This window comes from Gordionus sp. m RMFG-2023, chromosome 1 (assembly GCF_954871325.1).
Source record: "Gordionus sp. m RMFG-2023 chromosome 1, tfGorSpeb1-WG-v2, whole genome shotgun sequence".
Lineage (NCBI taxonomy): Eukaryota > Metazoa > Nematomorpha > Gordioida > Chordodea > Parachordodidae > Gordionus > Gordionus sp. m RMFG-2023.
In genome coordinates this window covers 81289593-81308676 of record NC_088775.1, presented here as the reverse complement: position 1 = coordinate 81308676, position 19084 = coordinate 81289593, and the positions used below count along the sequence as shown (strand labels likewise).

The window sequence follows — 19084 nt, the reverse complement described above, 5'->3', positions numbered from 1 at the left end:
ATTATTCTTTCTTTGATTATCAAACTCCTTTATCCATAAACTTGCAAAATTATTATATGTTTCTTTTCAGAAAACGTTGAGGGTTTAATCAATTTTAATGAGATTCATTAGCGATTTTATAATTATTTAGAAGGAGATCAAATCTTAAAAGAGACTGCACATAGAATTTGTTTCTTCTTTTTTTAATTTGGAAAATAATTCATAATAAAATTTTTTGAAAAAATATAGCTATTTTTTATAATTTACCCTACATTTGGAAAAACAAGAAATTAAAAATATCGAAATATTAGATCATTGCCAGGAAATGTCCAAATTAGGTGCTACAAAATTTGATTATTGTGTATATTCAGCTGTAGACGCCATTAAAATACCTATAAAAATACAAATCGAATAATTGCATTATTCGTATTCGATTCGAAAAGAATTATTCGCATTCGTACGAATAATAAAATGATTATTCGATTCGAAAATTTTATTTAACCATAAATTAAAAAAGATTGAATATTAATTTATTTTGTAAAATTTAACTATGGATAAAAGACAAACAAATTTTATTAGTAAGATAAAATAGTAGATATAGTAATGAAGAAAATATAATATTCATATCATGTAGAAGACAAACCAGACAACAACCAACTTTTTAAACAGTTTTTCGGATTTATATTTGGTAACCATATGCGCTCCAACCAACAGAAGAGAGTCGCACACATGGGGTTGAATCCTTTTATTAATAATGCCTCTCTTTGGGCAATGAGAAATTCCTCTGAGATTAAATGGTGATCTTTAATCCCCATAATCATAAATTTATAAATTATCCCTAAATTAATGATGTATTTTTTATCTATATATTAAAAAGAAAGTTTTAAATTTTAGAATGATTGGTAAATCAGATATTTCTCCTTTTTTTAATGAATAAATTAGAAATTTGCCTATCTTATGAGATGTGACCCAAAAATTTATTTTGATGAAAGATGGTTACTAAATTTCCATTATTTAACAAAACGTTAATAGAGTATTAGTACCTTGTATATAAATAATTGCAGGGAAATAATAAATCATCAAAAAGTTATGCAATCTAAAATAACGTATGCAAAACTCACATCTAGTAACATTTTACAAATAAAGTGATAAAAATTTAGGCAAAAAGTTAAATTTATGATTTCTCCATCATCAAACAAAGGAGAAGTATATGGTTCGCCCGTCATTCTTGACGTGATAGTTACTAGTTTATTATAATTGTATATGTGATAATAAATTGCATATAAAAATAAATACTTTCTTTGTCCATCATAAAGCAATTTTCGGAAGCTAATTTTGTATTATGAACTTATTCAAATTAAAACAGCCGTTAACAACAATTTTAGAAAAATAAAATGTTTCTTAATTATTCCACTATGTAATTTTTATTAAATAGAAATAATTTCAAATAATTCCTAATAATATATGATTATTTTCCAATATTTATTAATACTATAAATTATTTTAGTCGTATAATAGATAAAAAATTATTAATTCGTCTTAGATATAATTAAAATTCATCTTGTTTAAATGCCTTTCAATGCATGTACACTTTTAATGTATTCTAAATCATTAGTCTAGGTTAGTATTATTCAATGAATGCATACTCTATTTTAAATAGACTAAAAATTTTATATTAATATTATATTATTATAATATATTAGGTCGTTAAACATCAGTCTGGTTTAGTATTAGTCAATGAATGCATGATTTTATTTTAAATAGACGGTAAAATTTTGTATTAATCCTATCATTTATATTTTAGGGCGTTACAACAAATTCCTTAAAATCCAAAATCTAGACATATTTTGATATTATTAAAATAAAGAAAATCTGAAAAATATTTTTCATTTTAATTTACATTGAAAACAATAAAATTATTTACATCATTTGTATTTGTATCACATTTTGTTCTATAAAATAATATACACATTGATTTTTATTTATAATAAATAATATACAATATATAGTTTAAAGCTGAAATAAAAGTAATTAATCTATTAACTCTTCTTCTTGCTCTTCTTGCTCCATGGAACCTTCTAGAGCATCTACAGACATTGTTTTTTGAGCTGCGCTTTCTACATATAAAACATTAAAAAAAAAATTTTAAATCATGAACCATACATTTTCTAAAATAAAAAATAAAGATTACTCAAAGATGTAAAGTTTTAACTAGCTTTAACAATATAAGAATTTCTGGCGTAGATAATATTATAAACATCTTAAATCCTTAAGTATACTCTAAAATTTTGTCTATTTTACAACATATTTTAAATATTCCGCTCGGTTTTGCACAACAACTGTAAAAATTAGATAGAATTTTTTTAAAAACCCCTAGCGCTGACTAATTGAGCCGATATGAAGTTAACGTGCGTATTGTAAATGGCTTGAACGCTTCTCCTAATGCGCAACATTTCTCTTACTGTATCTTCGTTTCCGTGCTTAACTTCAAATTCCTTCCATATTTGCCAATATTCAGGGTTTGTCTTTTAATTTGAGGAAATAGATAGTTAAAAATGTATATTTAATCTACTATTCATGAAAATGGTTGACCTCAAGAAATTGGGCCGAGTAAAGGGTCTAAATTAAATTAGATGACGAATAGGAGTAAGAAGAAGCGTGATGGTTTATAAATTTGAAATTGTTATTAACTTAAAATAATTTATACTAATCTAATTATTTTCTTAAACTCAATTTAAAAAAAAAATTATAATCAGATAAAGAAAGAAAGGAGGTTTTCTTAATTTTTTTTACTTATAATTTATGATTATGATACTTTTAAAAATTTCAATATTAATCATAATTGAGTTTAAATATTAATGAATTGTATCTTTGCTTCTTTTTCTTCAATAAACACTATATATAAATATAATATCATTTTTGTATCGATTTGCAGTACCTGTATCGGCTGGTTAATATTTTTTGTTATTATTAAAAAATAGTTACTCTAGGATCGGCCATTTGGGAACCATGGGCGTATATAGCTCGGCCCCTATCAATTTCGCCTAGTTTGCATTCTAGTTCTGAAAATTGCAAGCACATTTCTCTAAAGTTGATAAAATTAATTATAAATAATATATAATGTTTAATTTTAGTATCATTTTCTAAAAATATATAAATACACATATTCAATTCAAATATACCCAATAACTTAACATTCTCATCGTTACTTTTCAAGGATTAGATGGCAGGATATTTATTTCAAAAACTTCTAAAATGAAAAATGTTAAGATATACCCAATAATGTATAAATATATACTACTAGATTGGCGATTCACTAATTAAATCCATTCAAAATAGGAGTCAGCTGTAGTGCTATTTTTTGATCTATACGTCGATTAAAGTACATTAAATGGCGCTACAGCTGACTTCTATGCATGAACAATTTTTAAATTTTAATTAAAGAATTGCCAATATACTTATATATAGATCATTGGATATACTATGCAGCAATTTTATTCAAAAAAATTAGACGGGAAAACAAGTTTTTCGTCCATCCATCCCAACATCATTAATGTTAGATTGGATAGATAAATAAATTACATAAAGAACACATTTACCTAGCCTGATTGTTGGGCAGCACCTCAATGGCTTTTTGATATATGGTTCTCGTCTTGGGTAGACCGAAAATACGAGCTGCCCTTTCGATGTAGATTTGAAACATTTCGTATTTTTGGGTAGGAAGAACATGCAAAGTGGCCCTATCGTACACTGACATAGCATGGCGAGAGAGACCATAATCCTCTTCTAGTTTAGCGTAAAGAAGGTAAATGGCTTAAAAAAAATAAAGAATAAAATGTAAACATTGTTTAAAGATTAATTATCAATTGATAAAATAATATAAGGATTATAAACTATAAAATAAGTTTCAAATTTATTGAGTATAACTCTCATAAAGCGATTAGATACCGCAATTTCCATCTAGTTTATGGATAAAAAAATAAGCGTCCCGCGGAAACTATTTCTTGCAAAATAAACGCATCGCTGCAACACATAAATAAAATTAATAAGAAACTAACATTTAGCGAATTTCGGTGGGCAATGTTCCAGACATTGTTCGAATAGATCCCGAGCTCTTTCTAGCTTAGTACCACCGTATCGTTCGACGAATTTGGATAGATAGGTATTCCATATGTCGTAAACATTCGGCCATTTAAATAAGGCGATCCCTTTTTCGTAAGCCTTGAAAGCTTCCTCGAAGTATCGATTTTCTTCCAGGAACAACCCATAGTTCATAATTATTTGAGGAGTGGCTATCCTTAACTCAATTATCCGGTCGTATACGGCTTTGGTTGACTAATGTAAAATTTATAGTTATTATATAAGTGGGTTTATGAGTTATTATTAGTACTAGTTTTGTTAAATCATTTAATTCGCCTCCAAATATTTGAAACTGGCTAAATAGATTTGAACTAGAGCACCCTATTTTAGTTTGTTTCAAATGTTTACATCATTAAATAAATATTTTGGTTTGGAAAGAGTTACAATACTTAACCTAATTAAATCTAAATAGTCTCTTCCTTTTTAGGCGGTTTAGAGGGAACTATAGAGAAGACTAAACAGGCTACTGTTTAGAAATAAAACGAACCAGAATACGACCTGAAAATTTAAAGACAAAAGAACAGAACATATAGTCTCTTCCTTTTTAGGCGGTTTAGAGGGAACTATAGAGAAGACTAAACAGGCTACTGTTTAGAAATAAAACGAACCAGAATACGGCCTGAAAATTTAAAGACAAAAGAACAGAACATACTATAACATAACAAAGTAATGGTAATATTTGGGAAAAATAATGTCACTTAAAAAGAGTTCGAAATAAACATATATAGGCAAATAACTAATGCACCTTTCGGTAATCTTTAGAAATGAACTATAAATTTAAGCTTAAAAAAACGTCCGTATACTTTTCTAGATAAACCAAAGAAGCACTCAAACCACAACCGTAAATTTCTAGCTTAATATAACATAAAACAATTAAAAAATATTAGTAATAAAAAAACGTTAAATGTCCCAAAGCTTTCTTCCAAATCGGCATAGAGGGCCCAAATTTTGAGACATTTATGCACTCTAGCTTGCACGGTTTCCGTTTCATCAAAGTAATTAGTTGCAATTGTGGACCCCATATAGGGTGTGGAAGCTTTTTGTAAAATATCCAAGGCTTTATCGTAATTTTCCCACCTGATCTCCATTTCTACGCTCGAGCACCAGACTTGGGCAAGGTGGTCCACTTTAGCGTACCGAGAATCTTTAACGGCTCTGGAATATATCTGCCGTGCTAGATTTAGGAATTTTGTGTGGGTAATGTTATCACTATCTGCCTCGGCAGTTTCATTTGCCAATTCTGCATGATTTGATGGGGGTGTACCGGCCTTTAAAAAAAAAAAAATAAACATATTTTGTTAATGCTTTGTTAAATAAATAATAATATAATACATATTTTCTTAATATTGATTTCTTATTCCAGATTAAAATTAACAAGAATATAACTATATATATGGTAAATGAAATGAATATTTAAATTTTTTATAAAAATCTTAATATACCAATTTTGGGCATTTATAATAGTCAAATTTGAATTGGACCTGATTTATCTAAACCCGATCCCACAAATATATAAATGACTTTTCTAGTCTAGAAGAAGAAGCAAAGAAATATTTATATAACCGAATTTCTTTGGATATTCTTCTCAAAGTAAATAATACTTGAAACCAATACAAAAATAAATATAAATGACACAACCACGCACCTCCTTTCCAAATCAATAATATGTGATCCGCGATAGGGAGGGTCTGGTAATGTAGACGACTAATTCAAATTGTAAAAGATTATATATTCAAAAGTAGAAAAAAAACTTGTTTTTCGTAAAAATCGGCATATGCAATCCAAAGATCGGACAAACGGCCCACTGTCAATTTTGGTTCATTCACCGTTTTAATGGCATCTTCGAAAGTTAAGATAATCTTTTAATCCATAAGTATATTTAAAAATGTTATATTAGGTACTGTAAACGCTTTTACATTCTCAAAATGTAGTGCGCTGCTAATTTTAAATTTAGTATCTCTATTTTCTTCTTGGCATGAATACAAGAATTACTGGATAAAAATTCCCTGAAAATAAAGTAAAAATCTCCAATTATAATTTATATTTTATTTTGTTTATTTTAAATAGGTAAATAATATATTCATTGTTGAAAAAAAGGATTATATCAATTAAAAATATGAATGAAAGAAAGGGTCTATGTTGATTGTTTTAGCTCCTAGAAAATTTATGATAGTGAAATTATTTCCTTTTTTTTACAATTTTGGGAATTAACTTAAATCTAAAGAAGATGTATTACTTCGAAACACCAGTTCGATATTAAATTATATTGTAATAAACTAAGCGGCTTTTTTATCGAGTTTTTATATATATGAATAGCTTTCACAAACTGATCAAAACCGATTGATTCATCCTCCACATATGTTTCTGGGTTGGGACCGTCATTCAAAGTTATTATTAAAAAGGTTTTAAGTGTAAAAAGGATTAACGAGTTTTATCAATATTTATTTTATAATTGGTTCACCTGTTTTACTAAAGCTTTATTTATAATGAAGCATAAAAATAATCTATTAAATCAGATCTTTCGCGTGGCGTGAAGAGCAATCCATAATTCGGTACTAATCCCGCTGATAAGATCGCATTAAGTCAAAAAGGCCTATGAATCTACCATCGACAGAAAAATTAAAATCTTTCCCTTGTTCGCATGACATGTCATTGACGTATTCGGTAATTGATATAAACCAATTGAAAAAACAATATAGAATATTGAAGATTATCATCACTCTTTTCATCCACCCGAAAACATAAAATATTATTGAGAAGATTTCTCCTAAAGCAATTAATGTATGCTGAAGATGGAATAACCAGTTTACACTGGTTGTTGTAGGACCGAATTCATGTAAACTCTAAAATCAAATAGAGGTACGATATGATTACATACTAAAATATGGTTAAAAAAATAGAAAAATAAAAGTAAATAGATATATTTACTAGAATTTGAATACTATAATTTTTTTTAGAAAATAGCTAAAACAAGCAGGATATAGCAACACCAATAAATTTGAAACGAAAATGGATATATATTCAAAAATGAATGAAAAATAATAATATACCCAAAAACGTAACCAAAGGGGGGGGGGGTCGTAAATTTGCTTATTCTAGTAAATATAATTTTAAGCTAATAAAAATCACCAACCCCTTATTCTCCTCCAAAAATGTACACAATACATCATGAATATTTTAAAGTAAAAGTTATTAACTTTTTAAAATAAATTATAATTCAAATGTTTTAGAAAAAAGCATTTTTATAAAAAAAATAAGTGAAAACCCAAAATTATGTTTTATAAATATAAAATAAAGACATAAGGCCTACAATAAGTGGATCTAAAGACCTTCAATAAAATTTAGGGGAATAACCCACCTAATAGTTCCATGATTATATCTATAAAAAGTATATACAAATTTAAACGTTTTATACTATAAAATAAATATTTATATTATTGTTGTAAAACATATTCGATTTATATGAATATAGGGAAATTCCTTACCTCGTTGCCCGACCATTATATTGTTCTATAATATCCAAATTTTTGCAAAAATATTTTTTTTTTGATAACTCAATTCTGACCTGAAAATAAATAAAATTTTCCGGATTTAAAAGATGCACTTTACAACTTTTTTATTTTTTTAATATATATAGCGATGTTTGTATTGTATAATAGAAGAAATAACATAAGAAAAATTAAAATAAATGTGGTTCTCATCCTATGTCTTCCATTTCAGGCTTATGTTCGGTTCTATTGCTACAAAAACAAATAAGCATACTTATAACTTAACAATATTTTATTTAATTCATGTATCAAAAAAAAGATGTAATCTAGTGATATCAAAATTAATTCAATATAGAAGCATTAACTGACACCGATTGATACCAACAGTGGTGGTAATCAGCCCATATCTGGCTTTGAATAATTTGATTCGAATAACATATTATACATAATCATATCCGACGAATATGAATAATAAATTATTAGTTAAAACGAATCATATAATCAAATCTCGCCTAACCAAAAAAAAAAAACAAATGTGCAAACTCAAAACAATTATAAAATTTTACTTGTTGATCATCGCCATCGTAAAGCTTAACCCTTTTAAGCCATTCGTGAACGTTGTGAGGATTCTGTCGCAATAAAACTGAATTCAGCAAAAGCAACCTACGTTCCATTAAATTTTCGAGCCTGGCCAACCTCAATTCTAGCTCGTTGTCTTCTAATTAAATACATGAAGAATTGATAATATTTTTTTAAAAATATTTATAGATTATAAAGATAAAATAATATTAGGTAATTATAACTAAGGGACGCAATCAACCTTTAAATATCGGATCGATCCGACTATTCGTATATTTTTAAATATCGGTTATCACCTAATATCGTTAAATTGGCCGATCTAATGCGCCAAAATTTAGTATCATTTTTTTAAAAAAAGAGATAATGTGAGTTAAAATTTATAGTGAAGGAGAGTAGTCCAGAACGTAGTTAAGTCATGTCGGGTCTTTGAATCAATGGACCATGAATCGACTCTGAACTCACTAGATCGATCAATAGGTTTTTTTATTTTTTATAGATTTCAATTAACAAAAATTAGAGACCTATAGAGGTATTATTTGCATGACCCAACCCAGATTTTTTTGGTTAAAAAATATTTTCGGATATGCCAGCCCGGGTTTTATATTTACAGGCCCGACCCGGATTTATTTAAAATAAATTTTATTTATTTTTAATTCGCGAATAATGGCGATTTAAAATATAGGGCTGGGCCCGAGCATTAAAAAAAAAATTTTTAGGCCCTGATTGGTGTATTTTATATTTAAATAAAAATACAACCCGTGTATCCGGGCTGATAAGGAAAGGGTTTAGCATTTGCTAATATAAAAAAATCTTCAGAGATTGTCAAAACAAAATTTATACGATTAATTTTATCATAAAAGTTTCTTTACATTAAAATGATCAAAAAAAAAATAACAAAAGATTTTTGTTAGAAATTTAATGCGAAAAAAAACTTCATTCAAAGAAGATTTTTTGTTTAAAAACTGATAAAAACTTCCAGTTTTATAAATAATTTATAAATTTTTTAGTAAGATAACAATTTTTTTTTGAAAAAAACCTGCTTCTGTTAAATCTGAATCTGAACTCAATTCCATTATTTTATTAATAGAACTTTCTTCGAATTGAGAATACGCATCAAAAACCTTTTAAAAGAAAATGAAATAATAACAATTAAAAATTATAAAATAGTTTTCCTCAGGGATAAAAATAACGTTGGACAAAAAAAAGGACACCGGAAGAAATCCCCGTTTTAAATCATTGTTAAAAAGAACTTCCCATTTTTAAAGGGCTTCAATGTGTTTGGCATGGCCCTCTGATAGGGTACGATGCAATTAGGTAATTGAAATTTCAGGGCTGGGGCCGTTTAGTCAACATACAATCAGCATTTATTTTATATTTTAGTTTTAGGGGATAACCTCATGGTTTGCAAGGATCTGGAGGGCTGGTGTTTAGGTCTTTTAATATTTTATTAAAAAGTTTTTTCAGTAAAAGAATTATGAGGCCATAATTTGACTTATAAATAAAATAGAGTTCGCATTTTATTCTTAGGACTACCTCAAACTGAACGAAACTTGCAAAATTTGGGAAATAGTTTTCTTACGTCAACAAAAACCGGTGCTAATCTTTTTGAATACAAAAAAAAATGCAAAAACTTATAACATATCTAATTTCGCTAATCAACTTGAATTTGTTATTTAGCAGAATTTGTGTAAAATTTTATGATAAATTTTTAATATAATATTTTCCATTTCCTCTGCTTAATTTTATATGTATAAATTTAGACTAATTTAATATCAAAATTCAATTCTCTCACAAGAATATATATTATATAATAATCCTAAGAATTAAGTTTTGTCATTTTTTTATTCAATTTTCAAACTCTATAAATAGATTATCAGGGTAAATTTTAAATTCAGCCTTAATATAATTTTAAATTCAGCCTTAATATATTAAAAAATTTTCTTTTAAAAACTGAATAATATCAAAAATCGTTACAATTTTAATAGAAAATATAACTCTGAACATCATTTTTTTTATAGTCTTAAATATTATCAAAAAAAAACATATTATTTTCGTCGTCTTATTTTACCCAAATAAATTTTTTTAAAAAAATCCCTCTTTATCTAAAGTATTTTAAAATTGGGGGCATTTTTATCTGAAGTAATACTTGTCCAGTATAATTTTTGTACGATTTACTTAAATGATATATTTTCTTATTATAAATAATATTCCTATCCTATAAGTTTTAATACTTGAGTAAAATCACGGACAGTCATAATATCTAAAATAGCTTCTTCGTATATATCGCGAGCTTTCTCAAAATGGCCAGCCCTTATATAATAATCTGCTAATGAATTCCACAATTTGCCCTTTTCATTCGAAAATCTTTTGATACCACTCCTGATAATGGGATCTATTTTTATAGATTTTATCTGGGAAGGATGTTTGCAAACTAAATCGCACAAATCATACCAGAGCTAAAAAAATATATAAAGAGGAATATTTAAATGTGTTACAAAAAATGTAATTTATATGTAATATTGTTCAAAATGTTATAATGCGATTAGCATATTAAGAGAGTTTGGAACAGGAACCCTCATTAGGTCAAATCTTAAAACCGGAACTAGAACCCATCTATAGTATATTTAAGAACCGATCCACTTTAAAAAAATATTAGTAGACGTCATTTCCACTATCAAATCACCCAATGATTCGGACGATCCTTTTTAAAACGAATATAGGTTATAATTTTAAAAGTTTTATCTCAAATATATCCAGAATTTATGGAATTCTTATGTGGGCGTTTTCTTCTTTCTAACTAATCTGATATTAACTTGAAAATATTTTGTTTAAAGACACAAATTCATATCCGGTAAAACAAAAAATAATAATATGATGGAACTCCAAAATATTTAAATATATCTACGTATTAGAATTGCGGAAATAAGAATAAATTTAATTTAGCTTTTAAAAAACAATAGAAAATTTTAACGTAGAGGGCGCTATTGTTAAAAATAACTATAATGCATTTTTTTTATAATAAAAATAGGCCTTTTATATTATAATGAATGATTATATATATTAAAACATCCTATATTACGTAAAAATAACCCTTTTTTCATTATCATAATTCAATATAAAAACCGATTAAAATATATGTCCGATTATTTTATTCGAAAAATTATAAGAACCTAAAATTAAAATTCTTATTTTCTAGAATTCTATTTTTTTTAACTTAAATAATACATATAAGGTGAGTTTTATCTTTAATTTAAAATATTTTTTCTTTGTTTTATCCAGGGATCCAAACCTAAACTAATATCGGTTCGGTTTAGGTTCAGGTTCGGATAAAAATAACGGTTCAAGGTTCAGGTTCGATTGGCAAAAAATAAAAATATCGGTTGGGTTCGAACCTCTAAAAACCGGTTTGAACACTTTTGTATTCAAACTTACATTAGGATTATGTATAAGGAAAATTTTTTTTTATTTCATAATTAAAATAAAAACCTTCATTTTTATTATTTGCACATTATAAAATAATATTTAATTTATAAATGTAACAAATAAATATATCAATGATAAATTTTAATATGAACAATTACTTAAATTTTTTTTATTAAGCCGCACATTTAATATATTTTCAAAATTCATCTCACTCAAATTACATCTATAAGGAGATAATATAAATTTAATTGTTGAAAAACATTTTTCCACACTATTGGGTAGCTGGCATTGCAAGTATGATATCAGATTTGATGTGTTATTTATAATACGATATGTAAATAATTTATATATTAGATTTAATTTTTTTCTAGACATTATAATTTATAAGCTTAAAATATTAAAAAATGTTGTAAAATGGCAATATACTAAAGTTTATAAAAATTAATAATTTTTCAAACAATTTGAATAATTTTTGCAATATACTACTAGTAATAACTTACACATTATTTTATAAACATACAATTATGAGACTCGAACCGGTTCAGATGCATTTTAGTGGTTCGGTTCAGGTTTGGCTAGAAATGTTTTTAGAGGTTTAGGATCAGTTTAGGTTTGATAAAAAATACCGGTTTTTAGTGGTTTAACTGTTCGGTTCAGGTTCGGTTTGGATCCCTGGTTTTATCGGAAATGTGTCAAAGCAATAAAAAAAATATTTTGAATTTTTGGCTACAAGATGATATATAATTTATGAATTTCAATTAAACATTTTTCAAGTTGATTTGAGATTAGTTAAAGATAAAAACGTCCACTGGATTAAAAGGCCCATAACTCTGGGTATATTTGAACTAGAACTTTAAAATAATGATTTTGTATAAAATTTACACATTATAAAACTCATACCGAGTTTCATATTAAGGGTAGTACAAAGTTTTTTAGTTAATTTGTCATGGAATGATTCTAATGGAATCCCTTTTTAAAAAATATTCAAAACTGGAACCATTTTTTCAGTCTAGGTTCCAAGTTTGGTTTTTTGGATATCAATAAATTTGGCATTGATAAGTTCAAAATTGAAATGTTCCATTGTGGAAAGTCAAAATTAAGAGAAAAACTTTAAATTTAAATAGGAAAGACATTTAAAATAATTAGATTTTTTTTATATTCAAAATGCTCCATTTCAATTTTTTAGAAGTAAGCAAAATAATAATTAAATAAGGCTCATAGCCAGGAAGTATCAATTGAGAGTTGGGACAACAGTTTATTTGGTGGGGAATAGTTTTTAATAGAAAATTATTGTATTATTCTAATTTATTTCATATATTTTTATAAAATTTAAAAAATGACACCTATATAAAATTTAAAAAATTAGAAATAAAACTTGATTATAAAATGATGTGTTGCTTTGTAAATTATATTGTCATATAAAAATAACACAAAATTGAGTGCTCTAGCATGAAACAAAAATCAATATTTTTTTTATCTTTATTGGTAATTAATAACTTAAAATCAACTCCTAACTTAAATATGCTGAGTAAATCCCTTCTATTCTTTATTGGAAATTTAGGAAGAAATAAATAAACTTGATAATTGCTTTTTCCTTCTTTTGATACAAAACTATCTTCATTAACAATTTTGATCAAAACACAAGCTGCTTCATCTATTGCATTAATTCCTTTTAGATAATCAATATAATCTTCAGAATCATTTGGATAAAACTATGTTAAATAATTGTCAAAAAATTAAAATTTTTATAATTAACTTTTAAATAACGTCTATAAGCCCTTTTCCCAGTTTCAGGAATATCATGAAGTTCTACAAATTCAATATATACAGGCCATATACGATGATGCTGTGTTATTGGTAATGATTGTAAGCTTCTATCTAATGTTCTACGTGTATAAGTTATTAATCCTTGATCTTTAAGAAAAATGCAGAACTCTGTCCATATTCTTGGCATCTAATTAATAGATAAGTTATAAATAATTAAAACTTATTGTACCTTATTCATAAACATTAATGCTCTTTCATGAATATTGTTAACTTTTTTATAGAATGGATGTGAAATTTTGTGTTTTAATGCTTGGGTCCTTAATGATTTCAAATAGCTATTCCATAATTTATAACTATAATAATTTTCTTATATAATTTTAAATTGTAATTTAACCTTCCAGGAATTTCTTTTAAGGCTCTCTCATATAATAAATTAGTAGATATAAATTCATCATTTTGATGTTGAATATATCTTAACCATGATTTGACATGGCATGGATTTCGGATTATATCTTCTTCATAAGGAATATTATTATTATCCTATTAATTATTAGTTTAGTTGATGAGTTAAAAATTAAAGCTTACTAAAAATATATCAAGATTCACAGAGTTTTCCATATGATTTATAAATAAATCTGTTTAAAGAATTTAAAGTGACAAAATCTTTTTCATTGACACCGTCTATGTCAAATAGTGTTTCGAAAATTTAAGTTTTTTAGGTTAAAAATATATATTACTGGAATAAATATTTCAAATTTTGAAATTATATATATTATAGGATATAAATTATAAATTTATGGACGATAAATGTATTTTTCTTTATCATAATTACATATCAGCGTTCTATAAAAGGTGTCCATTTATTTAATATCTATATCAGAGTTGTACAAAAGATCTTCTTTGAATTTTAAGATCGTTGCTCAAATTTTTTCATAAATAAAAGATCTTCAAATTTTACGATTTATTTTGAGCAAATGTACAACTCTGATCTATATACTGTCTGACTCCTATAAGTCCATTCTAATTCTAAGACTAAATCCAGTCATTTTTCAATCTGCTCTTGATTTTTTTCCCTTTCCCACAATTGCTTTAATTTTTTTAATATTGTCTGGGTCCTTTTCTTCAGATGTAAATGAAAGTGCTCTATTTTGCCAAACATTACGATAGAAGGGGCATTATTAGATTAGGTTTTCCCTATAAATTTTATTGGAGATCTATAAGAACATATATTGATGGCCTAAGGCTATAATACATTTTTAAAATAATAGTTTTTAATTTTTTAAATATATTAATGCCTTTATTCTTAAAATTTTAAATCATAGTCAATATTTAAAAAAGTTAATAACTTGGACTTGTTTTTCTTTTAAATGATTGCTTATCGTACAAGGGGGGAGGGTATATGGAAAATTTTTATTAGCTCTAAATGATATTTACGAGAACAGGTAAATTTCTGTAGGTTTTCAAATTTTTTATTTTAATTGAACTTATAATATCTAATAATTTTTCCATAAACATCTTTTTTAATGGAATTTTTTGTTATTTTTATTTAAAAAATTTATTCATAAATCATAATTGATTTTTAAAAAAAATATTTAATTTTTAAATTTCAAAGATAGTTTGCTCAAATTTTTAGTCTACAATATCTTTTGAAGTCTTTTTCAAACTCTAGTTCTGTCTTATAAATAAACCCCAAGTGTCCCTTCATACCCCAAAATAAACCCAAATATTTATATGTCTCTGCCCATGGACTGACTGGCCAATTAGCCTAATGAGAAAAAGTTTCATGGTGCCTTAAAATTAAAAAAAAATGGGGCCTTCGGAATTATTTTTTGAAGACTTGAGAAATTTATTTGTTCTATTAAAATCTGGAAATTATTATCTAAAGCTAAATTAATTTAACATTCAATATTTTAACTAAAAAAACCCACTATTTATTTAAATTAGAAACTTAAATTACTATTTTTTTTCGTTACAAATTGTTAAAGCAAGGCATTCGTCTTTTTAAAAATTTTCAATTCTTTTATTTCATAGTATAATTATTCTTTCCTTTTTTAACTAATAAAGATATGAAAAGACAAATATGCCTGGTAATAAGTTTAAAAAAATACTTAGATGGTATTAATAACTAAATAGTTGATCATGGGTATTTGAGAAGGTTGTTTTATAGATATTTAATAACAAAGATGAGCTAATACTATATATTAGAATTTCGACCCTTTAAATAAAGTTCTATTTTTGTTTCCGTTCCAAATATTAAACAAAAATAGTTCTACTTCCGGTCCTCATATAATTTTAAAAAAGATTCTGGTTTCACTTCTTTAATTTGATGCAGTTTCAAGGGTTTCAGGTTCTCCAATTCTAAAATCTATTAAATATATCACACAAAAATTGGAACAATATATTAGGTAACAGGGATCCAAACCAAACGAATATCGGTTCGGATAAAAATATCAAATCAAGGTTCAGGTTCGTTTGGTAAAATTAAAAATATCGGTTTGGTTTGAACTTCTATAAACCGGATTGAACATTTTTATATTCAAACTTACATTCGATTTATGTATAGAGAAAAATATATTTTTTTATTTCATCATTAAACACATATATAAAACCTTCATTTTTAATTGCACATTATAAAATAATATTTAATTTATAAATATCAGAGACCTGCAGGCCTGGCCAGGCCCGGTAAGGGTACCAGGGCCGGGCCGTATTTTAAATTTTTAAAATATACCCGGACCGCACCGGGTTTTTTAAAAAAACTTATAAAACATGGATTAATATATTCGTCAATTAGATATGGTTATAATAATGATTATATATAGTTAGGATTAATATAATGTTTGGTGAAAGTTAACACTAGCTAACACTCATAGTATCTATTACATAATAAAATTATAGTTTTCCTGCCATGGAATAAATACGCAAAGGATTAAATACATTATTATATAATATATAATATATGTTATATTTTTTATTAAAAATATCATTTTTATTTTTTTTATAAATACATAGTATATTCTCTTTACTTACACAAATTTTTTATAGTATCAATTTGTAATATACTAAATATCTGTTTAGAATAAAAAAAAAATAAATATTTAGTGTTATTAAACGGCTCGTTTTGAGCCGATTTTTAAAAACGGCTAACTCAGTGTTTTATCCAGAAAAATATTATGCAAGCCTGAAAATCTTGCTCATAGAAGGAGCAAAGGTCTAGACATATATAGTAAATATTTTTCTGGCGAAAATATTGAGTTAGCCGTTTTTAAAAATCGGCTCAAAACGAACCGTTTAACAATATTAACTAATATACTTGCTTATTAAATGATAATACTCGCCGAAAAATATGATAAAATACGAAATAATGAATTTCCAGGTCGAATACAATTTTTAAAAATTTCGAGCCGGGCCTAAAAATATTTTTTTAAATATTCGGGCCGGGCCGGGACTAAAATTTTTAAACCCGGGCCGGGCCGTACAAATGGTACCTCTGCAGATCTCTGATGAATATAACAATAAATATCAATAATTAATTTTAATATGAACAACATCTAGCTTTATTTATTTAAAAATTTTTTATTAAGCCGCACAATTACAATATTTTCAGGATTTATCTCAATCAAATTACATCTATATAGGAGATAGTTTAAATTTATTTGTTGAAAAACATCTTTCCACACTAACTTAGGTAGCCGGCACGTATGACATCAGATATGATGTGTCATTTATAATACTAAATGTAACTTATATATTGGATTTAATTTTTTTTAGGCATTATAATTTATAAGCTTAAAATATTTAAAAAATGTTGTAAAATGGCAATATACTTATGTTTATAAAAATTATGACTGACACTTATCAATCAAATGATTGATAATTAACTTTAAAATAATCGAATATAATTAAAATGTTTGCAATAAGTAATAACTTACACATCATTTTATAAGCATGAAATCATGAGGCTCGAACCGGTTCAGAGGCATTTTAATTGTTCGGTTCTAGTTCGGCTAGAATTTTTTTTAGCGGTTTAGGTTCAATAAAAAATAATTGATTTTAGTAGTTAATGGTTCGCTTCAGGTTCGGTTTGGATCCCTGGTTAGCGGCGATGTGTTTTTTCAGGGTGTTTTAAACTCTAAATTATTTTTTAAGCGCTTTTTTAAATTTTAAAAGTCTGATTTTACCAGAAATGTATTTCGCCTGTTTGGAATATCTAATGTTTTCATAAATTTTACATACAAACTATAAATGAGTCAAAGGTTAACGGCAAAATAGTCTACATTCATAAGATAAGTATTCTAAACATGCTGGAATACATTTCCAGTAAAATCAAAATTTCATCATATGCGCTAAATAAATGAGTTAAAGTTGAAAAAATAATAATTGCAGCTAACACATATATATATAAGTAGCCTTTTGTTAGAAATTAGTAGCGACCTGGAAATTTTGACATGGATTGAGATTTCTGGTTCTAAAAATTTATATTACAGTTTTTCAATTGTTTTTAAAATGCTAAATATTTTTAAGAGGAAAAATTCATACTATTTATTATAGCATTCCAATTCCTGAGGAGTTTCTATTGAAATACCGTTAAATATGGAACGATTATATATGGCAAGAAAATTAGTTATTGAATTGGGTTTTTCTATAACAAATAGTATGTTTTTTTAAAATTTTATTATAAATTTTTATATTTAAAATTTTATACTTTAAATCGGGATAATTAGAGTTAAAATAAATATTTACAAAGTTAGCTTGTAAAATGTTTATTAATACCAAATTTATAAGATTAAGACAGTAAAGTATTAATCTATTTATAAATTTAATCATACATGTTTATTTTTATTTAAATTTTTACCAATTTAATTCTATGACAATTTATTAAAGAATTCAGTCCAATAGAATCGAAGTTTCACTACTCGAAATAAAAAACTATCATTTAAATCGGTTAAGAATTTTTTATTTATTAAATTACAATTTTGTTTTATTTATGACTAAAATCCTTATTAAAAATATATATGATGACTATAGAATCTGAAACCTTCTTAAATAAAATATTCAAATTTATAACATTACTAAAGCCTCAACATTCTTTGAAAAATTTTGAAATTATTAGGCTACCATCAGCATATCTACAAACAAGAAGTTTTGATATCCCAACAGTCTGGAAAACTATTGAAGACACAAAATCTTCTCTGGCTATAGACTTTTCTTCAATACGTATGAAGGCCACAAATATGGCAAATTATCAAAAATAAAGAATATCTTCTTTAGTGAAAGTAAAGTAATAAACTACAAAAGAAAATATTTACTTGCTTCATTTTTAGCAATTTAAATGATGGCATGCAGAAAAATAGGGAAAACTTAATTATTCATGTTGAGATGACATTAGAAGCAGAGAGTGAAGATAGAAAGAAGATTACGACACAGAATCGCATCCAAATGCAAACAATGTAGGAAATGTTTAATATGTGTTTACATCTTCATATACCAATTTTAGTGAATAATTTAACTTATCACATTATTTTTTACACAAGTGAGTTGCCAAAGAACTTTTAGTAAATTAAAAATAATAGAAAATAGACTACCAGTTCATTTATTATGATGACTTTTTAATAATAAAGCTGGACATGAATTAGTATAGCAAATGGAATTAAATAAAATTCTTAATTATTTATGTAAATTTTTATTATTAATGCGGTTATGTAGGT

At 26.0% G+C, this 19084-nt stretch overlaps 1 protein-coding gene across 1 annotated transcript; it reads right to left on the bottom strand.

Annotated features, from left to right (window-relative positions):
- Positions 1–1895: 1895 nt before the first annotated feature.
- LOC135930268 (pre-mRNA-splicing factor SYF1-like) lies at positions 1896–14008 on the bottom strand. The gene is made up of 15 exons (XM_065467050.1): positions 13962–14008; positions 13771–13916; positions 13606–13729; positions 13366–13563; positions 13187–13321; positions 10418–10642; positions 9223–9307; positions 8174–8325; positions 5871–5978; positions 5019–5387; positions 4038–4314; positions 3579–3792; positions 2965–3064; positions 2351–2504; positions 1896–2096 (listed from the first exon to the last, which is right to left on the bottom strand). The coding sequence occupies exons 1-15, from the start codon at positions 13992–13994 to the stop codon at positions 2011–2013; spliced, it is 2406 nt and encodes an 801-aa protein (XP_065323122.1). The 5' UTR covers positions 13995–14008; the 3' UTR covers positions 1896–2010.
- Between the last annotated feature and the right edge of the window lie 5076 nt (positions 14009–19084).